We start from the raw sequence: 22,950 nt of genomic DNA on the forward strand, positions 1-22,950 counted from the left end.
AGTGTGTCGGAGGATTGCGACCGAGCAGTCCCCGACCCTCTCACTGCAAATAAAGTTGACTCAATTCTCTGTGATTTCCTTCTTTCAGATTGGTGATACAAATGTCTGGTGTTTAAACCTAACATTTACATGGTCCTTCGAGCCGGATCCCAAGATACCTGACGATCCCAGTGGGTGAGCAAGATCCAGAAAAGTCTGTGTACACAGCATAAAGATCCTTTTCCAGGACTGTTTCTTCCTTACAGGCTGGGGTCCAAAGGTTGAAGGGATACCAAGGACGCAGAGAATCGTGAATAAATTTTATTTAAAAAAGGAATGAATGAGAATGAAGTAAAATAGAAAACGAAATAAAAAGTAAAAAAGAAATAAAACCCCTGACAATCCTAGGCACTATCAGGTAAAATTCAAACAACAAAATTCCATTGGCGCGCAGACCCCCTTAGTTGAAATAGACTAATTAAATTCTGTGAAGGATAGCGGAGTCCTGGTTGTATTGAACAAATAACAAACGAAATTCCGTAGGCGGGCAGACCCCCTTAGTTGTAATAGACTTTCCCTAAGAAACATAAGATGCTTACTGACATAAATGTGCTTTAAATAAGCAGTGAAGTAGGAATCTGATGGAAGATGCTGCTTTTTAAAATAGTATAGTAATTTTATTTTGACAGATGAGGGAAGCTCCGTTTGAGCAGAGCATCAAAAAATTGGATAAAACTCTTATTATTCCTCCCCACGGAAATCTTTAGTAAAAGGCGAAAGATTTGTGCGATTTGAAGAGAAATAAGAGTGTGCTGACGCAAGCTAAACAGAACGAGCTAGGTCTATATCCGCAATAGTACTTCAACACACAGGCTAACGCACTACTAACTAGTGGGCGACTCCAGTCCTTTGAGCAGCCAATCACGTTGCAGCAGCTGTATTATGCTGCCAATCACGTTGCAGCTACTGAGTTAAGCAGTCAGGGCATTGCAGCAGCGTTGTGATATGAAGCAGGGCATATACATACATCATGTGGGTGTAAATAGGTTGGATTTATTGGAGGTCTAGTGAAATTTATAATAAATCCAAATGACCGAATAGTATTTTCAACTATCAGAGATTAACTCAATACAGTAATTAAACATGGGTAACATAATTTTACCTCTAACTCAACTTTGTGGAGAAGTCTATAGGTTTTGAGGGAAGGAAATGCATGTATATTGACATTGTTAGGGGGTGCACCATTCCTGGAAGTACTGCAATACCAGGTCGATGCGTGGAGTGGACAGAGCAAGCCCCTATTCCATCTCCCAGTTCCAAAAATCAATTTAATATAAGGTCCCCAGATAGGGGACGTATCAGATATTAAACTGATAAGGACAGATACTACACTTGATCTTAGCCAAAAGGCCGAGAAGCGATAACCAATACTGTCAGGAAGGACGACTTCTTTCCAGCCATTACGACCTATAGTAATGGTCACACAGATCACATGACAACAAAAGCACACTTTATACAACACACTGAAAACTACACACTCTGTTTGATATCAGGTGAAAAAAACATGTTGCTTTTCTGTATTTAAATTGAACAAATGCTTTGAAAATGTGGAGTCCTTGAGGTCATGTGACTCACAATGAAAGTAGGAAAGTAGCAATAACCTTAACCTATTTACCGGCACACCAAGGTTCTCTGATTGGCAAACACAATTTTTGCAGTGAAAAGCCATTTATTTGAGCAACATTTGGCAAAAAATGACAACAAATCAACAACCCCTGCTTAACGTATTACTTCTTGTTTCCTGGTGTTGTGATGAACAATGACAACTTTCCAGTAGTATGTCACAAAATTGATCAACTCACAATTCAACTAGTATCGTTGAATTTCAAGATATTTAATTCAAATTATAACTGACCTTAATTGAACAATCACCTCAGAGGCAAAATAACCAAATACACAATAATTGAAAGCCAAAGTTTTGGGGGGGAATGAAAATATTAAAACGATTTGAAGAAGAAAATACTACAGTTTTAAGTTTTCTCTCTATCCTTTTGGCCTTATTGTAGAGCTCAATATGTGACCATTTTGGAAACATCACAGGCTGATGATCAAAACATTGACTGCGAGAAGGCAATGACGTATCCCTACGCCTGCGAGAAGGCCTTGGTGTCACCAAATCGAATTATGATTGGTTAAAGCAACAGTCCCTTGCAACGCTTGTTTAATGCAGCAGACCCTGCAGAACTGATTGTGAAGGCCTTGGGGCAGATTTCTGACCCTGGCAACAAATAATGGCTGAAATGTGATTGGTTAAATGCTTCAATATGAAAACACACATCTGGAAGCAATGCAACCAGGGTGAAAGCATTGAAAGGAAGCTAACAGACAATTTGGAATTTCTTAATAAGTATTCATGGACAACATATAATTAATAATCAGTCTGTGATTAAGATTGGGCCAACAGTGAAGGCTTTGAGAACTCACAACTGAAGTGTAGGAAACCAATATGAGCGATGACCTTCTTGTTTTTTAACAGATGTCCAGGGGAGAGCGCGAACGCAGTCCCCCTCTACCAAAAATTGTGCAGTCGAGATTCCCACATTTGGGGAATTCGCAGGGGTCAGCACAACCAGGAGTGCAATGGCTGGGCCTCACCCTGAGTGAACCACCTTCATGATCATGGTGTCTCCCCTGCCAGGTAAGTATGAATTGTACACAAATGCAGCACCCTCTTGTTTCGCATGCTCGCCATTTTTAGTCACAAACTCGTTTGCTACACCGTAATCACGTAGTCATAAACACATACCCTGTATAAGGCAATTCTACCGAGAACTAGTACATGTAATAGTTGAGTCATTACATCAACTGACCGGTCTTTAATTTAGCTTTAAAGTATGATTTTAAAAAATCCCATCATGCACTGCTGCTCTCATACAGAGTCAATGGCATGCGCCCCTTTTTCGGAGTAACCTACTTGACAGTTGTTGGAATTATTGTAAATAAGTTATCCTGATTCTGGTATGACTGTGGAAATGCTTGCTAATAGAATTGGGGGTGTCTTGAGCCCTGGGGGAAGTTTCACCTTATTCAACAAAGGGGAACTGCCCCAGGGGTCTGGATCCTGTTTGAACCATTGTGTGAAGATTGCGGGAGATCGGGAAAGAGACTGTAAAAGTGTTACCTTGAAAAAGCATATGGTCATACATCAAAGAACCTTTTGTAACTGAGAGAAAACTCCCTCTTTCCTTTGATCAGCTTGAAACTTCCTGTAACTTGACACAATAAGAGACAAGGCGAGAGGAGACATCTTCAGAGTGTGTCGGAGGATTGCGACCGAGCAGTCCCCGACCCTCTCACTGCAAATAAAGTTGACTCAATTCTCTGTGATTTCCTTCTTTCAGATTGGTGATACAAATGTCTGGTGTTTAAACCTAACATTTACATGGTCCTTCGAGCCGGATCCCAAGATACCTGACGATCCCAGTGGGTGAGCAAGATCCAGAAAAGTCTGTGTACACAGCATAAAGATCCTTTTCCAGGACAGTTTCTTCCTTACAGGCTGGGGTCCAAAGGTTGAAGGGATACCAAGGACGCAGAGAATCGTGAATAAATTTTATTTAAAAAAGGAATGAATGAGAATGAAGTAAAATAGAAAACGAAATAAAAAGTAAAAAAGAAATAAAACCCCTGACAATCCTAGGCACTATCAGGTAAAATTCAAACAACAAAATTCCGTTAACGCGCAGACCCCCTTAGTTGAAATAGACTAATTAAATTCTGTGAAGGATAGCGGAGTCCTGGTTGTATTGAACAAATAACAAACGAAATTCCGTAGTTCCCCAGATAGGGGATGTATCAGATATTAAACTGATAAGAACAGATACTACACTTGATCTTAGCCAAAAGGCCGAGAAGCGATAACCAATACTGTCAGGAAGGACGACTTCTTTCCAGCCATTACGACCTATAGTAATGGTCACACAGATCACATGACAACAAAAGCACACTTTATACAACACACTGAAAACTACACACTCTGTTTGATATCAGGTGAAAAAAACATGTTGCTTTTCTGTATTTAAATTGAACAAATGCTTTGAAAATGTGGAGTCCTTAAGGTCATGTGACTCACAATGGTCCATAGGAAAGTAGCAATAACCTTAACCTATTTACCGGCACACCAAGGTTCTCTGATTGGCAAACACAATTTTTGCAGTGAAAAGCCATTTATTTGAGCAACATTTGGCAAAAAATGACAACAAATCAACAACCCCTGCTTAACGTATTACTTCCTGTTTCCTGGTGTTGTGATGAACAATGACAACTTTCCACTAGTATGTCACAAAATTGATCAACTCACAATTCAACTAGTATCGTTGAATTTCAAGATATTTAATTCAAATTATAACTGACCTTAATTGAACAATCACCTCAGAGGCAAAATAACCAAATACACAATAATTGAAAGCCAAAGTTTTGGGGGGGAATGAAAATATTAAAACGATTTGAAGAAGAAAATACTACAGTTTTAAGTTTTCTCTCTATCCTTTTGGCCTTATTGTAGAGCTCAATATGTGACCATTTTGGAAACATCACAGGCTGATGATCAAAACATTGACTGCGAGAAGGCAATGACGTATCCCTACGCCTGCGAGAAGGCCTTGGTGTCACCAAATCGAATTATGATTGGTTAAAGCAACAGTCCCTTGCAACGCTTGTTTAATGCAGCAGACCCTGCAGAACTGATTGTGAAGGCCTTGGGGCAGATTTCTGACCCTGGCAACAAATAATGGCTGAAATGTGATTGGTTAAATGCTTCAATATGAAAACACACATCTGGAAGCAATGCAACCAGGGTGAAAGCATTGAAAGGAAGCTAACAGACAATTTGGAATTTCTTAATAAGTATTCATGGACAACATATAATTAATAATCAGTCTGTGATTAAGATTGGGCCAACAGTGAAGGCTTTGAGAACTCACAACTGAAGTGTAGGAAACCAATATGAGCGATGACCTTCTTGTTTTTTAACAGATGTCCAGGGGAGAGCGCGAACGCAGTCCCCCTCTACCAAAAATTGTGCAGTCGAGATTCCCACATTTGGGGAATTCGCAGGGGTCAGCACAACCAGGAGTGCAATGGCTGGGCCTCACCCTGAGTGAACCACCTTCATGATCATGGTGTCTCCCCTGCCAGGTAAGTATGAATTGTACACAAATGCAGCACCCTCTTGTTTCGCATGCTCGCCATTTTTAGTCACAAACTCGTTTGCTACACCGTAATCACGTAGTCATAAACACATACCCTGTATAAGGCAATTCTACCGAGAACTAGTACATGTAATAGTTGAGTCATTACATCAACTGACCGGTCTTTAATTTAGCTTTAAAGTATGATTTTAAAAAATCCCATCATGCACTGCTGCTCTCATACAGAGTCAATGGCATGCGCCCCTTTTTCGGAGTAACCTACTTGACAGTTGTTGGAATTATTGTAAATAAGTTATCCTGATTCTGGTATGACTGTGGAAATGCTTGCTAATAGAATTGGGGGTGTCTTGAGCCCTGGGGGAAGTTTCACCTTATTCAACAAAGGGGAACTGCCCCAGGGGTCTGGATCCTGTTTGAACCATTGTGTGAAGATTGCGGGAGATCGGGAAAGAGACTGTAAAAGTGTTACCTTGAAAAAGCATATGGTCATACATCAAAGAACCTTTTGTAACTGAGAGAAAACTCCCTCTTTCCTTTGATCAGCTTGAAACTTCCTGTAACTTGACACAATAAGAGACAAGGCGAGAGGAGACATCTTCAGAGTGTGTCGGAGGATTGCGACCGAGCAGTCCCCGACCCTCTCACTGCAAATAAAGTTGACTCAATTCTCTGTGATTTCCTTCTTTCAGATTGGTGATACAAATGTCTGGTGTTTAAACCTAACATTTACATGGTCCTTCGAGCCGGATCCCAAGATACCTGACGATCCCAGTGGGTGAGCAAGATCCAGAAAAGTCTGTGTACACAGCATAAAGATCCTTTTCCAGGACTGTTTCTTCCTTACAGGCTGGGGTCCAAAGGTTGAAGGGATACCAAGGACGCAGAGAATCGTGAATAAATTTTATTTAAAAAAGGAATGAATGAGAATGAAGTAAAATAGAAAACGAAATAAAAAGTAAAAAAGAAATAAAACCCCTGACAATCCTAGGCACTATCAGGTAAAATTCAAACAACAAAATTCCGTTAACGCGCAGACCCCCTTAGTTGAAATAGACTAATTAAATTCTGTGAAGGATAGCGGAGTCCTGGTTGTATTGAACAAATAACAAACGAAATTCCGTAGTTCCCCAGATAGGGGATGTATCAGATATTAAACTGATAAGAACAGATACTACACTTGATCTTAGCCAAAAGGCCGAGAAGCGATAACCAATACTGTCAGGAAGGACGACTTCTTTCCAGCCATTACGACCTATAGTAATGGTCACACAGATCACATGACAACAAAAGCACACTTTATACAACACACTGAAAACTACACACTCTGTTTGATATCAGGTGAAAAAAACATGTTGCTTTTCTGTATTTAAATTGAACAAATGCTTTGAAAATGTGGAGTCCTTAAGGTCATGTGACTCACAATGGTCCATAGGAAAGTAGCAATAACCTTAACCTATTTACCGGCACACCAAGGTTCTCTGATTGGCAAACACAATTTTTGCAGTGAAAAGCCATTTATTTGAGCAACATTTGGCAAAAAATGACAACAAATCAACAACCCCTGCTTAACGTATTACTTCCTGTTTCCTGGTGTTGTGATGAACAATGACAACTTTCCACTAGTATGTCACAAAATTGATCAACTCACAATTCAACTAGTATCGTTGAATTTCAAGATATTTAATTCAAATTATAACTGACCTTAATTGAACAATCACCTCAGAGGCAAAATAACCAAATACACAATAATTGAAAGCCAAAGTTTTGGGGGGGAATGAAAATATTAAAACGATTTGAAGAAGAAAATACTACAGTTTTAAGTTTTCTCTCTATCCTTTTGGCCTTATTGTAGAGCTCAATATGTGACCATTTTGGAAACATCACAGGCTGATGATCAAAACATTGACTGCGAGAAGGCAATGACGTATCCCTACGCCTGCGAGAAGGCCTTGGTGTCACCAAATCGAATTATGATTGGTTAAAGCAACAGTCCCTTGCAACGCTTGTTTAATGCAGCAGACCCTGCAGAACTGATTGTGAAGGCCTTGGGGCAGATTTCTGACCCTGGCAACAAATAATGGCTGAAATGTGATTGGTTAAATGCTTCAATATGAAAACACACATCTGGAAGCAGTGCAACCAGAGTGAAAGCATTGAAAGGAAGCTAACAGACAATTTGGAATTTCTTAATCAGTATTCATGGACAACATATAATTAATATCAGTCTGTGATTAAGATTGGGCCAACAGTGAAGGCTTTGAGAGCTCACAACTGAAGTGTAGGAAACCAATATGAGTGATGACCTTCTTGTTTTTTAACAGATGACCAGGGGAGAGCGCGAACGCAGTCCCCCTCTACCAGAAATTATGCAGTCGAGATTCCCACATTTGGGGAATTCGCAGGAGTCAGCACAACCAGGAGTGCAATGGCTGGGCCTCACCCTGAGTGAACCACCTTCATGATCATGGTGTCTCCCCTGCCAGGTAAGTATGAATTGTACACAAATGCAGCACCCTCTTGTTTCGCATGCTCGCCATTTTTAGTCACAAACTCGTTTGCTACACCGTAATCACGTAGTCATAAACACATACCCTGTATAAGGCAATTCTACCGAGAACTAGTACATGTAATAGTTGAGTCATTACATCAACTGACCGGTCTTTAATTTAGCTTTAAAGTATTTAAAGTTTCACCTTATTCAACAAAAGGGAACTGCCCCAGGGGTCTGGATCCTGTTTGAACCATTGTGTGAAGATTGCGGGAGATCGGGAAAGAGACTGTAAAAGTGTTACCTTGAAAAAGCATATGGTCATACATCAAAGAACCTTTTGTAACTGAGAGAAAACTCCCTCTTTCCTTTGATCAGCTTGAAACTTCCTGTAACTTGACACAATAAGAGACAAGGCGAGAGGAGACATCTTCAGAGTGTGTCGGAGGATTGCGACCGAGCAGTCCCCGACCCTCTCACTGCAAATAAAGTTGACTCAATTCTCTGTGATTTCCTTCTTTCAGATTGGTGATACAAATGTCTGGTGTTTAAACCTAACATTTACATGGTCCTTCGAGCCGGATCCCAAGATACCTGACGATCCCAGTGGGTGAGCAAGATCCAGAAAAGTCTGTGTACACAGCATAAAGATCCTTTTCCAGGACTGTTTCTTCCTTACAGGCTGGGGTCCAAAGGTTGAAGGGATACCAAGGACGCAGAGAATCGTGAGTAAATTTTATTTAAAAAAGGAATGAATGAGATTGAAGTAAAATAGAAAACGAAATAAAAAGTAAAAAAGAAATAAAACCCCTGACAATCCTAGGCACTATCAGGTAAAATTCAAACAACAAAATTCCGTTGGCGCGCAGACCCCCTTAGTTGAAATAGACTAATTAAATTCTGTGAAGGATAGCGGAGTCCTGGTTGTATTGAACAAATAACAAACGAAATTCCGTAGGCGGGCAGACCCCCTTAGTTGAAATAGACTTTCCCTAAGAAACATAAGATGCTTACTGACATAAATGTGCTTTAAATAAGCAGTGAAGTAGGAATCTGATGGAAGATGCTGCTTTTTAGAATAGTATAGTAATTTTATTTTGACAGATGAGGGAAGCTCCGTTTGAGCAGAGCATCAAAAAATTGGATAAAACTCTTATTATTCCTCCCCACGGAAATCTTTAGTAAAAGGCGAAAGATTTGTGCGATTTGAAGAGAAATAAGAGTGTGCTGACGCAAGCTAAACAGAACGAGCTAGGTCTATATCCGCAATAGTACTTCAACACACAGGCTAACGCACTACTAACTAGTGGCCGACTCCAGTCCTTTGAGCAGCCAATCACGTTGCAGCAGCTGTATTATGCTGCCAATCACGTTGCAGCTACTGAATTAAGCAGTCAGGGCATTGCAGCAGCGTTGTGATATGAAGCAGGGCATATACATACATCATGTGGGTGTAAATAGGTTGGATTTATTGGAGGTCTAGTGAAATTTATAATAAATCCAAATGACCGAATAGTATTTTCAACTATCAGAGATTAACTCAATACAGTAATTAAGCATGGGTAACATAATTTTACCTCTAACTCAACTTTGTGGAGAAGTCTATAGGTTTAGAGGGAAGGAAATGCATGTATATTGACATTGTTAGGGGGTGCACCATTCTTGGAAGTACTGCAATACCAGGTCGATGCGTGGAGTGGACAGAGTAAGCCCCTATACCATCTCCCAGTTCCAAAAATCAATTTAATATAAGGTCCCCAGATAGGGGACGTATCAGATATTAAACTGATAAGAACAGATACTACACTTGATCTTAGCCAAAAGGCCGAGATGCGATAACCAATACTGTCAGGAAGGACAACTTCTTTCCAGCCATTACGACCTATAGTAATGGTCACACAGATCACATGACAACAAAAGCACACTTTATACAACACACTGAAAACTACACACTCTGTTTGATAACAGGTGAAAAAAACATGTTGCTTTTCTGTATTTAAATTGAACAAATGCTTTGAAAATGTGGAGTCCTTGAGTTCATGTGACTCACAATGGTCCATAGGAAAGTAGCAATAACCTTAACCTATTTACCGGCACCCCAAGGTTCTCTGATTGGCAAACACAATTTTTGCAGTGAAAAGCCATTTATTTGAGCAACATTTGGCAAAAAATGACAACAAATCAACAACCCCTGCTTAACGTATTACTTCCTGTTTCCTGGTGTTGTGATGAACAATGACAACTTTCCACTAGTATGTCACAAAATTGATCAACTCACAAATATTTATCTTGAGATATGAGACAAATCTTGATATACGAGCATACAGCGGACCCGAGACGCTGTTCATAAGAACATCATGGGCACTGTTTTTCCCGTCGCAAGTCCCTCGTGTAATGTCTCTACAAGCACTGTGTTTTTTTTCCCCGTTAGTCAGTGCGAATGGCGGATCGATCGCTAATACGAGAGGAGTATACTACTTCTCGTTGGCAAGTGGTCGTGCATTATCCTATGGTTAGGACATTTGTGTGCATCATTTTGGGAATATTTTGAAGGGAAGACAAAAGCAAACAACCCTCGATAGGTTGCATCTGAAAGTCAGGTTGGTGGCAGGGCAAATAGAGCCGACCCGGGAGAACAAAGGTGTCGAATGTCAAACAAAATTTGAATTAAGTTTAGTGTTAGGTTCGCTAAAACTTCTTTTTGAGTCTCTGCATCGTAATTCAAGTTCATTTAAATTTGTTTATGTTATGTTACGAGCACGTTGCCGTGCAAAAAGTCTTTCTGTCTAGTTTTAGTACTATTAAACACATTTTAGTACTATTAAACCAGTAGTTATTTGTGACTTTGTTAATAGATGGCAAATTAGGACAAATAAATGTTTTTTTCAATCCAATATCCTGTTTTTGGTGTTTTTTCAGAGGCTTGGAACGAATTAATTTGTTTTAGTTCATTTCTATGGGAAACCTTGATTTAAGATACGAGTAAATCAACATACGCGCTCAGTCCCGGAACGCATTAAGCTCGTATCTCGAGGTACCACTGTATCCTATTAAGAAAGCAGTAAACAACAAGCAATTTTTTTTCCACTAACATTGCCATTGCTAATTAAAGGAACTCTGCTTTTAATTGACCTATTGACCCTGCAATCCTTAAATTTCCATGCATGTTCGTTTTCCAAAAGGACCCCAAAGGAAAGGGGGTGTCCCGCCACATCTTTTTTATGGCTTCTCCTACACGCATTGTGTGATCTGGCCTGCTTGAGAAAAAAGACACAGCTCTTTTGTTATTGAACTATTCTACATGTCAAATGTTACTTTCCTTCATAACTTTAAATACTTTAAATAATGTACTCACAGTGAAAATAGTTCCTCTCCGTTTGATATTAATTTTAAAAAAAAATCATTTATGGTTTTCAGCGCTCCCATTCTTCTACAGTATTCGCTTCTTCGGCGCTAAGAGCCAACCATTTTAGCGCCAAAGACGAAAAGGTGCCCTGACTTCCGTCATTTTTCATCTGCCTGGAAGCTTCTGCGTAGATTTAAACATTTTTATGCACTTTTTTTTAATATACTCCAGAAAATTTCTGCAATGTAGCAAAGCCGTGAAGTGAAAAAGTACCAAAAACAGATGTGTTGAAATATTTTGAGTACGGCTACAAAGGCGAAATCCCAAACGGAACATGATTACTGGGCAGCGGCCTGTGTAAAAACAACAACTAATATTCGTTGCAAAATGGCTGCGGCCTTAAAAAAAACGTAGACAAATATTTCACACGAGCAGCATAACAAGTTGACTGCACAGGAGAGAAAAATTTGCCAGAAAAAACAGAAGACGGAAACAAAACAGACAAAGCGATTGTGATTTCTGTTTTTTTTATTTTACACCTCATAAATATATATTGATTTCCTTGTGTACACACAATCAAAAGATGTTAATTGGAAAAAGACAAACCAGAAAAAGAAAATATTTGAAATTAGTCCTACTTTTATCGCCCAAATGGTATTCCAAATTTTACAACCTGGAAAAACAAACACAAAACTTCAAATTCCCATAACATGCAATGTAGCAAATCATTACAGTAAATTAAACAGTAGTTTTTTCCACCCAAAATTATGAAATGAATATAGCTTACAAAGCTAATTGAAACGATCAAATGAAATTAAACAACATTTAACTTGTGCTTTTCTCTCTTTGTTTTTTACAGCCAAATTCACAGAAGACTCATTTTAGCAACATGTGACTCAAAAACGACACTCGTCATTTAAATCTTTTGAATAAATCCAACAGACTGAGCAGAAAAATGATTTCTGACCAATGTGGGTTATTATGGGTATTTTTAAGGAATTCTTCGGGCCGAATATTGGACCACAAATGAAGCAAAAAAGGCCTTTCTACAAACGTCTTACTACAAACTGAGCACGAAAATGTTTTTTCATCAGTGTGAATTCTTAAGTGGCTATTTAAGTGTATCTTCTGAGTGAATGTTTTTCGACAAACTGAGCAGGAAAATGGTGTTTCACTAGTGTGGCTACTCATGTGATTTTAAAAGATACTTATTGCGAAATGTTTTCTCACACTGGGATTTTCCTTAACACCTTCATCGTTATAAAGCAAGTCATCACTATCTGATAAAGGAGCAATTAAATTCTCTGCTTGCCATCCTTCTGCTGAGCTGCCGTTCAGAGGCCCCGCCCCTTTGCCAGCCACGCCCAGATCATCTTCCCTCTTGAAAGGCTCACCAGTTGACCCGATGATATCTTGCTCTTCCTTTTTAATTGGAGGCTACTCTTCTCTCTTGTGCTGTTGTTGATGGAACTCTAGCTCCTCCTCTTTAATTAGGGGCCATGTTGTGGTGTTTGCTGGCTCCGCCCCTCTGCTGGCCGCGCCCAGATTATCTTCCCTCTTCAGGAACTCACCAGGTGACCAGGTGAAATCATCTTCCTCCTTTTTGATTGGAAGTGGCTCTTCTCTCATTTGTTGCAGAGGGAACTCTGGCTCCTCCTCTTTAATTTGGGGACCTCAAACTTAAACCCAACAGAGTGTTGCCTATCAAGATCAATATATTTTCTGAAACCTGCAAAGACACTAAGATAAATGATATATTTGATGGATTATCTCTCTAATTTGAAGTCCTTTAGGCTAGACTGGAAATTTAAAGTCATTAGTTCCGCTGAAAGAATTTTCTACGCAACAAATATTAACCACTTTCAAATTAAAATGACTGAATTTCTTGTTCACAGAAATGAAACGAAACGGAAGAGGGCGCCATACATTCAGTTCGTCACCATGCAATACTTACCACCGTCAACAGCCAAATGAGTTTATAAGTGTTTTTTGGGTGTATTTTTTTAACAAAGAAAGGACTAGTGGTGCATAAAGTATCTTCACAGGTGATGGTAGGCCCTTAAAATGTTCCCAAATCTTTTTGGAGCCTTTTAATTGAAAACATTCTCTTATGTTTAAGATTTTAATTTAGTTACAATGCTTTCACCAAAGGGGAGGCATTAAAAAAGCATTATCTTTTATTCAGTAGTTAGTCTATCATTATTTGGGGGATTTTTATTTAAAGAAACCATTAAATATTCCCTTTTTTTTGTTTTTCATAGAGAAAAATATTATTTGAATTAAATTAAAAACACAGAAATGATTTAAATCACTTCTTTGTACATTTTTTGTTATTTTATTTTTTATTTTTTATTAAAACCAAATCAAAACACTCAATATTAGATTTTTGAATTTAAAAAAAATATGGAAAGAAATAGTGGGTAAAATAGTAAATATTCAATTTATATATAATTTCATTTGAATTTTAACATTAAATGTGAAGTACTTTCGCAGGTCGCACCACGGAGTGGCAGTGGGGCCAGATTTGGCCCTCGGGCCGCAACTTTGATATCTTTGTTTGAATGCTGCTCCGGTTGTTGTTTAGTGTATCTGCATCTTCATTTTTTTGCATTTCAAATTTACAGTATGTAAGTAAGTGTTATGTTACTCAAGCATGTAGCCAAAAATGGAGGGCGAGTAGCAGGAATGACTCTTGAACGCCTCTGGGGGGGGGGGGGGCGCGCGCTTCGCGTAATAACGGAAAATACAATGTTTGTTTGTGATAAGGATTCAATAAAAGGAAAGCTATGTTTTTCTGCCATTGTTTAAGCATAAACACACGTTGAGACTCATTATTTCCATCCTAGAGTGGTTACATAAAAATTGAAATATAATTTATTACGTCTTTCTTCGAATGTCACTAATGCAAATTAATGAAAAAGTACGAACGCAATAATATGATTACGTCAATAGAATACATTTAAGCCTTAAAGGTATTTTTCCATTAAACATTTAGGGAATTGATGGAAATAAAAAGTCAACCCACCTTCTAGACCACTGATGTCAAAGTGGCGGCCCGGGGGTCAAATCTGGCCCGCCGCATCATTTTGTGCGGCCCGAGAAAGTAAATGATGAGTGCCGACTTTCTGTTTTAGGGTCAAATTCAAATGAAGATTATCGATGTATGTCATGTTTCCTGATTTTCCCCTTTTTAAATCACTAATTGCCAGTGTTTTTAAACCATTTTTTTCTCATTTCAAGAAGCATTTTGTAAAACCTAGAAATGATTATATAAAAATATTTTCTGTAATTCCACTTTAATATGGAACATATTTAAAAAGATTTGGTTTCCTTTTGAAATTAAAAACAAATGATGTAAAGATGTTTTCCTTACTAAGAAAAAAGAACTCAAGTAAACATTGTTTAGATCTATAAAAAACTGATTATTTAGGGCTTTTGATCCAGTTCTTTCAACCCTTTATTTAAAAAAAAAACCTAAATATTAAATCTAAAATGGTCCGGCCCACATGATATCGAGTTGACGTTAATGCGGCCCGCGAACCACCCCGAGTTTGACACCCTTGTTCTAGTCTATATCCTTTGACGTCTGGAACTTTGGCCGTCGTGTTCTTGCCGACATTTCCACACGTCGATTGACACGCCTTTGATAGCTGCTAGCTAGTTGTACTGTATTGAAGAACAGAGCCAGGACACAATCATCCGTTAACGTCTTTTACTTGGAACCAAGGATGCAGACACCAAAGGACGCATGCGCGTAATAGGTTGGAATACACCACATCATCCCCCTCTTAAATTCAAAGCAGTATTTTTTTGAAATAACCTGTTTCCCTCATAACAAAGTTTTTACAAAAAAACAAGTATGCAAACAACAGTATGAACAGCAGCATGTATCATTTACTTAGCTATTCAGATATCTGCTTGTTTTTTTACGCACACAGTCTGAGTGTCTCAGTGAAGGCGGGTCAGACGGAACCGATGGATACACCGGTACATCCCCAGTGACCTTGGATGTGTTCGATTCATTATGTTTCGAGTGTGCATCAGGTTCTGACGTGGGTGTGTTCACTTCATTAGGTTCAGAGTGTGGATCGGGTTCAGATGTCTCAGTGTCTATTTCAGTCATTGCAGGTTGAGCTCTGGCACGCAGCTAATCTCCATGACGCCGATGCACAGTGTCAGAATCTCTTTCTTTGACTTGATACGACAAAGGTCCTGTTTGTTTAACCACTTGTCCAGGAATCCATTTGTTACCTCCTCCTCCTGCTGTATTACGGAGATATACAAGTTCGTCCTTGTTGAAAGTGCGATCCTCTGCCGAGAAGTCATGTTGGTCTTTTTGTTGATACTGCTTTCTGCGAACCGTCTCTCCGATGCTAGGCTTCAGGAAGTCCAGCCGGGTGCAGACATGTCGGTGGAGAAATAAATCCGTTGGAGACTGACCCGTGGTGCAGTTGGGAGTGGTCCGGTACTGTAGCAGAAATAGTGAAAGTTTGTCCTCGATGCTGCAAGGCAGGCTGGCAAGTTTTTTCATTCGGGTCTTGAATGTTTGGACATATCTCTTTGCCAAGCCGTTTGTTGCTGGGTGCCCTGGTGCACTCGTTGTATGCCTGATCCCATTCTTTATCACGAAGTTCTGAAACTCTTCAGAGGTGAAGGTTGTTGCATTATCAGTCACAATTTGCTCAGGAAGTCCATATGAAGCAAAAAGTCTTTTCAGCCTTGTCACTGTTGCTTGTGTTGTTATCTGTGACATGCGATAGACTTCCAACCACTTGGTGTGAGATTCCACAACCACCATGAACATGCTGTTGAGGAAGGGGCCTGCAAAATCTATGTGCATCCTCTTCCAGGCCTCACCGGGGAATTCCCATGGATGAAGTGGTACATGTTGTGGTATTTTCTGCTCGATTTGACATATTCCACATTCTTTGCAGATCTTATCAATGTCAGAATCCAGATTGGGCCACCATGTGTACTTGCGAGCTAGAGCCTTTGACTTCACAATCCCTTGGTGTCCGGAGTAGATTTCTTTTAACACCACATTTCTCATTTTTCTACTCTTGTTCCTTTGATAGCTGCTAGTTAGGCTTAGCTAAAGCAGGTTTTGCTGATAAATAGTGATGGAACGACCGACACTGGCGAGTCAATAGCGTGCCGAGAGTTCAAGCTTTAAGAAAGAATCACGTGACCGGTACAGGAAATGTATCATTTGGCCAAAGTGTGATAATAGTTTAAAGAAATAAACTGTATCAAAGTGTCGTGGGTCTGTTGGAAGGACTTTTACGTAATTATGACTCGTTCTAAGAAGTCTTCCTCAGAGTGGAATCATTTTGATCGTGTGACGTCAAATGAAATATTCACTTTGTACTCTCATATTTGATCTATTTTACATATAAACTCCGTTTGGAATTTTAAAAAAACATGGATTTTTTTCACCTGCAAGGATTTTATAACTACTGCAGGGGTAACTATTGGGTGACCAACACGGTTTCAATACAGTGCCGACACAATACACTGCTTGAGGTAGCATCGTCCCATCATGGTATATCAAAGGGTTTTAATTAAAGACACCAAAAGCAAATTGAAAAAATATAAACCCCGAATCCAAAATTACAAAAAAAAGAACCAAAAGAGGTAGAACACAAAAATAAATACACAGACATGGGTTAACGAGACAGGGAAAAACAGTTGGGTGAGAAACAGGTAAAATCAATGGGCAATCAACGACAAGTGTCAAGACATCAATTTTTTGTTTTATTAATGGTGATAGGTATATAACTGTTGGAATAACGATTCAAACCTTTTAAATCATTATTAGTAATATTTAATTAAAATAGGAAAACATCTTTCAACATAGCTGCTTACAACTTGCAAGGAGGTGCCTTGTGACGTCGTCTCGGTCCACAAAGCATTCTGAATTGCAGTAACTGAATCATTGTATTTAATCGCGACATTCTTTCCGAACACCCAAAACAATGGTGTGAGGAATTGCATAATATTTTCATTATAAGGTAAACAAAGTAGTATTATAATGTAAACAAAGCCGTATTTTCAAATCTGCTGCTGGAGTCTCGTCATAACAGTCTCATTGGGTCCTGCCGGGTGAAGTGTCCGTAACAATGTGTCCTCTAGCTTTGGGCCTTGAGGAGACGAATGTGGAGGAAAAATGTCCATGTTCCCATGACTTGATTTATAGCCTTACTACTTATTAAAAAATGCTTACAACACATATAGAATATTCCATAATAATTCTAACAATAACAATATTGAGTGAATTCCAATAACAAACAAGAGACATTTGACTTCATATACCAATTGCCAAGTCTTTTTAAACACATGCAAATCAAATCCCTATGGATGAATATAAAAGTGGAATAGAACTACAAAATGAACCAAAAGTCAGTTCTGGTCAAGTTCAAAACAAGAAATAAAACAAAACTTTTACCTTGAAATAAAACATTTAACTCTTGCTTTCCTCGCTTTTCGAACTTTCTGTTGATTTTATTATGGGTGTTTTTAAGCTATTCTTGGGAGGGAATTTGGACCGCAAATTAAGCAAAAAAAAGGGCCTTTCCCCGGTGCGGGTTGTTTAGTCTTTTAAAGTTCCCTTCTGTAAAAATGTTCAAACATTAACTTCGCAGCAACAAGGAGTTCTCACTAATGTGAGTTCTCGTGTGGCATTCTAAGTGGTGCTTGTGAGAGAAAGACTTACCACAAATCAAGCACAAAAATGGTTTTTCACCAGTGTGGGTTCTTGTGTGGTTTTTTAACTTTGACTTCTCTGCGAATGCTCGACCACAAACTGAGCACGAAAATTGTTTTTCACCAGTGTGGGTTCTTGTGTGTCTTTTTACGTGTTGCTTTCGAGCGAATGCTTTTCCACAAACTGAGCAGGAAAAGGGCTTTTCCCCAATGTGGGTTTTTTGGTGGATGTGTAAGCTTTCCTTGTGTGGAAATGTTTGACCACAAATTGAGCAGGACAGACGTTTTCCACTAATGTGGATTCTTGAGTGGCTTTTTAAACTTCCCTCTAGTGCGAAGGCTTTACCACACACTGAGCACGAAAATGGCTTTTCACCTGTGTGGGTTCTTGTGTGTACTTTTAAACTTCCCTTCTCTGCAAATGCTTGACCACAAAGTGAGCACAAAAATGGTTTTTCACCAGTGTGAGTTCTTGAGTGGCTTTTTAAACTTCCTTTTCGTGTGAATCCCTGACCACAAACCAAGCATGAAAATGGTTTTTTACCAGTGTGGATTCTTGTGTGGGTTATTAACTTTCCCTTCTCTGTAAAAGTTTTATCACAAACTGTGCACGAAAATGGTTTTTCACCAGTGTGGGTTCTTCTGTGGGGTTTTAAATATTGCTGATGGGAAAAGGCTTGACCACAAACCGAGCACAAAAATGGTTTTTCACCAGTGTGGGTTCTTGTGTGGGTTTTTAAGTTTCCTTTCTGTGTGAATGCTTGACCACAAACTGAGCACAAAAATGGTTTTTCACCAGTGTGGGTTCTTGTGTGGGATTTTAAGCTTTCCTTGTGTGTGAACGCTTGACCACAAACTGAGCACAAAAATGGTTTTTCACCTGTGTGGGTTCTTGTGTGGATGTTTAAGCCTCCCTTCTGTGTAAATCTTTTACTACAAAACGAGCACGAAAATGGTTTATCTTCAGTGTGGGTCATCATATGTGATTTTAAAAGAGACTTATTGTGAAATGTTTTCTCACACTGAGAGCATTTGCAGAGTTTTTCGCCACTTGGATTTTTCTTAACACCTTTATCGTCCTTATTCGCATGAATCAAGTCATCGCTATGTGATAAAGGACCAATTAAAGAGTCTGCTCGCCGTCCTTCTGTTGAGCAGCTGCCGTGTGCAGGCTCCGCCCCTCTGCCAGCCACGCCCAGATCCTCTTCACTCATGGGAGGCTCACCAGTTGACCCGGTTACATTTTGCTCCTCCTTTTTGATTGGAGATTGCTCTTTTTTCATTTGGTGTTGAGGGGACTGTGGCGGCTCCTCCTCCTCTTCAATTGGAGGCCATGTTGAGGTGTTTGCAGGCTCGGCTGCACCGCTGGCCACGCCCAGATCATCATCGCTCTTCAGGGCCTCGCCAGTCAACCTGCTGCTACTTTCCACTTTAATGTCTGGCAACTCTTCTTCCTCCTTTTTGATGGGAAGTTGTTCTTCTCTCTTTTGGTGAATATTGAACTCTGGTTCCTCCCTTTTGATTTGGGGGAGCTCAAATTTCTCCCCAAAGTCACCAGATCCCTGCCCATCAGCACCAAGATCATTTCTGAAAGCTGCAAAACACAAAGATAAATGATATATTTTATCAACTGTCTATCTGACGAGAAGTCCTTTGGGTTAAACTGAGAATTTAAAGTCTTATAGAGCCATACCTGTACTTACGAACTTCTCAGTGCCTCAAGATACAAAAAAAAGATCCAAGTTACGAAAACGTCCATACATTTCCTGTATCTGTTATTTTATTTTGACATTTTCGCGGATGCACTGCTTGCTTGACATGTTCACTCCACTCTACAGGGCTCTCATTGGCTCTCACAACAACCCTGCATGTTTCTTTGATTGCCGTTGTGTGCTTGACCTTATGCCTAGAAGAGTTTTTAATGGCTTATTAAATAATTTTATGATCATTTTCTCTCAATTTCGTGTCTTCACACTTTTCCTACAAAGTTGGGACACTTTGATGAATTTTTACGGGTTTAGTTGGTAGTTTTGTGAGGACCATGAAACGAATTAGAGTACAGACGCTCCCCTACTTACGAACGAGTTAGGTTCCGAGCGATTGTTCATAAGTTGAATTTGTTTGTAAGTTGCTCAGTGCTATATTTTGTATTATAATTTATGTTTAAGGCCTATATAAGTATATTGAAGGTTTATATAAGTGCATTTGTATGTTTAAGGCTTGTATAAGTAACACACATTGGTTTGTACTGGAAAAAACATTTAATAACATGGAGAGAATACATACAGTACTGTATACATACATTAGAGAGAGAGATTTACTAGAAACTGGCCGAAAGAAGCTATCTAATGACGATTGCAGTTTTCTTTTTCTCATCATAAATGATGCGGTAGCACTGTATGGCATCATTCAATTGATTTGCAAACTTTGTGCAACATTCAATATTTGGGTCCTGCTGCTCGATCTTTATGTTTATAAATGGTACTGACAGTCGAACGATTCAAGTTGTATATATGTGCAACGCTCACCACTTTGTCACGCGCATCAAGCTTTGTTATTATTGCCACTCATTTCAAATGAAATGGCTTGCCTCTTCCTTGCACGTCCCTCAATAGAAGCCTTTCGCTTTTCACCAACCATATTGAATAATGGATGCACGAGATATTTAATGATAAAAATGAAAAAGGTTCTTTGCGCACTGGAGATACGTTCACGCACTTCCGCACTGCAACGAACTGGGCAGAGGAAGGTAGATGCTGGGTGAGCTGAGCTCTCACAGCGCCAGGCGTCGGTATTAGCGGCGGAAAGAAGCACTACTCGGAAAAAGGCGCGCAATACAAAATTGAACTTACGAACATTTTTCGACATAAACGCAATTTGCAGACATGTTCGTATGTACCGTTGTTCGTAACTCGAATGTTCGTAAGTAGGGGAGCGTATGTATTTACATAAAAAGTACTGCTCTACTTACGAAATTTTCAACTCATGAAAAATGTTCTGGAACCAATTAATTTCGTAAGTAGAGGTACGACTGTACTCGTCGTATTTTATTTTGAAATCCGAGAGTTAGGTGTTCCAGATCAATGTATATTTTCACAAAAAGCTTCTTTCTCAGGTATTTTCGCCCTGATATTGATTTTTTTGGGTGGAATTTACCAATGCCTGAGACTAAAGAAAAGAGTAGAAATCACTCATTTCCTGATGAAAGATTAGAGTTAACTCTTGCTATTGGTAAATTCTGTATCATTATAGGCATAGCATAAAGTACTATGTGGGACTTCAAAGATGATCAAAAATCTTTAAAAACTGCTGACAAAGAATGAGTTGGTAAAGAAAACTATAGCTCCACCTGTGTGGTCAAATGGGATGGGCTCCAGCACCCCCCGCGACCTTAATTGGAATAAAGCGGTTCAGAAAATGAATGAATGAAAAATATTAAACACAACTCGGGCTAAAATAGAAAGCGAACTAAAAGGAACAACTTTTTTTCGCTAATGTTCGTTAATTCCGCACAACCCCGAAATGTTTGTGAAGCTATTTGGCTATGTCGAAGAGAAAGAGGAAAAAAACTTCATATTTAGTCATTGAGGAGTCGCTTCATCATAGGAATTTGTGGAAAAAGGGGATTCTTCTCAAATTATCATTTTTAAAAAAGGAAACATCAACTCACCTGACATTTTCGGGCTTGGTGTTTGCATGCTGACCCTTCGCTAGCAGCTAAACTCAGCTAGGCTAAGCTAAGGACGCCAAAAAACATCAACGTCTACCCAAACAACTCGATATCAAAACGATTTTACGCGTGTGCTCGGATGTATTTCGCCCAAGTTTTATTGTATTAGTCATACGGCTAAGGAGTGATAAAAAAGAAGCAAATCGCTTTCCAAAAGGATAGCATTCGCCGTTCCAGAAGAAACGGACGAGACGGCGAGTGGTGATGACGTCATATACAGCGGCGAAGATTTTGGCAGTGGCTCCTTAGCCGGTAACCGGTCAAATAGTCCCAAGCGCTATTTAGCCGGTAACCTATTATTTAATATTGAGTGAATAGGGGATTTTCTAAACCATTAAACCAATCTTATTGAAATTTTATGTGTTATTGCCAATTGATAGATTTTAACTCTAGGTGAATAGGGATTTAATGACTATTATTTAGGCAGTGGCTCCGTAGCCGTAGTTTCTTACTATTTACCCCACACAGAATTCTTACCGGCTATATGGCCATATGGGGCCATATAGGCTATTTGACCGGTTACCGGCTAAATAACCCCTGGGACTATTTGACCGGTTACCGGCTAAGAGAGGAAAATTTAATAAAAAAACAATGTGTATTACGGAAAATTATGTGAATTATTAACCTTTTCTCCAATGGAAAATCTGCTTCCAGATGTGTGTTTTCATATTGAAGAATTTAACCAATCACATTTCAGCCATTATTTGTTGCCAGGGTCAGAAATCTGCCTCAAAGCCTTCACAATCAGTTCTGCGGGCTCTGTTGCATTAAACAAGCGTCGATAAGACTGTTGCTTTAACCAATCAGATTTCGAGTTGGCAACACCACAATGTATTGTCGTGGGCGTAGGGATACGTCATTGCCTTGCGCAGGTGGAGGGATAGGTCATCGCTTTCACCAAATATGAGGCTAGTCATTAGCCAGAGCTACCAAACTGTACGTATTTGGAGCGGGCTACACAAGCAAATATATTGTGTTGATTTAAAGCATTTTTCAAGTTATAGCCATAACATAGTTTTTGGGGGTTGGATTGATTCGTTGAAGGCGCTAAGAGAAAATGCACGGACCACCACTGACTGCAACCAAGGGAATTTCCCAAATACGGGATGAAATAAAGTTCTAATGTAATCCAAATTAAAAAAAAAAAAAAAACGTTTCCTTATTTAAAACACAATTGAGAAATGTTTAGTTTTCTGATATTATTTATTGCGCTTTTTCAATAAATGGTGATTGACAGTCTTATTGTACACTGTACAGTGTATACAAATACTGAAATGAAAATACATATACGTACTACAAATGTTTTCCTGACCGCTAGAGATCAGTACCAAAATAAGGGATTGATTCCTGCGAGTCAAACCTTTTCGGTGAAGAACTGCATATCCCATGATCCCAATCGGCGACAGGCAATGTTAATAATTTGTCAATATGTTCTGCGCATGCGAGTGACGCCTCGCCTCCTTTTGAGCCGCGATCTTCAAGTGATTTATGGAAG

At 39.3% G+C, this 22,950-nt stretch overlaps 1 protein-coding gene, 7 non-coding genes and 2 pseudogenes across 9 annotated transcripts; all 10 read right to left on the reverse strand.

Moving 5' to 3' along the window:
- Positions 1-676: 676 nt before the first annotated feature.
- Positions 677-790, reverse strand: LOC144066418 (U5 spliceosomal RNA). The gene has a single exon (XR_013297583.1). It is a non-coding gene; the product is annotated as a U5 spliceosomal RNA (small nuclear RNA).
- A 420-nt stretch (positions 791-1,210) lies between these two features.
- Positions 1,211-1,401, reverse strand: LOC144066360 (U2 spliceosomal RNA). The gene has a single exon (XR_013297534.1). It is a non-coding gene; the product is annotated as a U2 spliceosomal RNA (small nuclear RNA).
- A 1,119-nt stretch (positions 1,402-2,520) lies between these two features.
- On the reverse strand, positions 2,521-2,685 carry LOC144066506 (U1 spliceosomal RNA). The gene has a single exon (XR_013297656.1). It is a non-coding gene; the product is annotated as a U1 spliceosomal RNA (small nuclear RNA).
- A 1,075-nt stretch (positions 2,686-3,760) lies between these two features.
- LOC144066406 (U2 spliceosomal RNA) lies at positions 3,761-3,898 on the reverse strand (annotated as a pseudogene).
- Positions 3,899-5,018: 1,120 nt separating this feature from the next.
- On the reverse strand, positions 5,019-5,183 carry LOC144066507 (U1 spliceosomal RNA). Its single transcript, XR_013297657.1, has one exon. It is a non-coding gene; the product is annotated as a U1 spliceosomal RNA (small nuclear RNA).
- Positions 5,184-6,258: 1,075 nt separating this feature from the next.
- Positions 6,259-6,396, reverse strand: LOC144066407 (U2 spliceosomal RNA; annotated as a pseudogene).
- Positions 6,397-7,515: 1,119 nt separating this feature from the next.
- On the reverse strand, positions 7,516-7,680 carry LOC144066508 (U1 spliceosomal RNA). Its single transcript, XR_013297658.1, has one exon. It is a non-coding gene; the product is annotated as a U1 spliceosomal RNA (small nuclear RNA).
- A 1,109-nt stretch (positions 7,681-8,789) lies between these two features.
- Positions 8,790-8,903, reverse strand: LOC144066419 (U5 spliceosomal RNA). The gene has a single exon (XR_013297584.1). It is a non-coding gene; the product is annotated as a U5 spliceosomal RNA (small nuclear RNA).
- Positions 8,904-9,323: 420 nt separating this feature from the next.
- Positions 9,324-9,514, reverse strand: LOC144066361 (U2 spliceosomal RNA). The gene has a single exon (XR_013297535.1). It is a non-coding gene; the product is annotated as a U2 spliceosomal RNA (small nuclear RNA).
- A 7,240-nt stretch (positions 9,515-16,754) lies between these two features.
- Positions 16,755-21,660, reverse strand: LOC144065565 (uncharacterized). Of its 2 annotated transcripts, XM_077588536.1 has the most exons (3): positions 21,396-21,660; positions 19,419-19,442; positions 16,755-19,319 (listed from the first exon to the last, which is right to left on the reverse strand). In XM_077588536.1, exons 1-3 carry the CDS (start codon positions 21,421-21,423, stop codon positions 17,653-17,655), a joined length of 1,719 nt encoding a protein of 572 aa, XP_077444662.1. In that variant the 5' UTR covers positions 21,424-21,660; the 3' UTR covers positions 16,755-17,652. The 2 variants fall into 2 exon arrangements, with proteins under 2 accessions (XP_077444662.1, XP_077444663.1); XM_077588537.1 differs by lacking the exon at positions 19,419-19,442.
- Between the last annotated feature and the right edge of the window lie 1,290 nt (positions 21,661-22,950).

This window comes from Stigmatopora argus, chromosome 20, assembly GCF_051989625.1.
Source record: "Stigmatopora argus isolate UIUO_Sarg chromosome 20, RoL_Sarg_1.0, whole genome shotgun sequence".
In the NCBI taxonomy this organism is placed as follows: domain Eukaryota; kingdom Metazoa; phylum Chordata; class Actinopteri; order Syngnathiformes; family Syngnathidae; genus Stigmatopora; species Stigmatopora argus.

Bases quoted from the DNA above. Each gene is read 5' to 3' on its own strand.
- LOC144065565 (XM_077588536.1), bottom strand. From the start codon at position 21,423: ATGCAAACACCAAGCCCGAAAATGTCAG. The intron at 19,443-21,395 runs GTGAGTTGATGT...TTGTATCTTGAG, and splicing joins ACCAAGCCCGAAAATGTCAG to GCACTGAGAAGTTCGTAAGT. The intron at 19,320-19,418 runs GTATGGCTCTAT...TGTGTTTTGCAG, and splicing joins TGAGAAGTTCGTAAGTACAG to CTTTCAGAAATGATCTTGGT.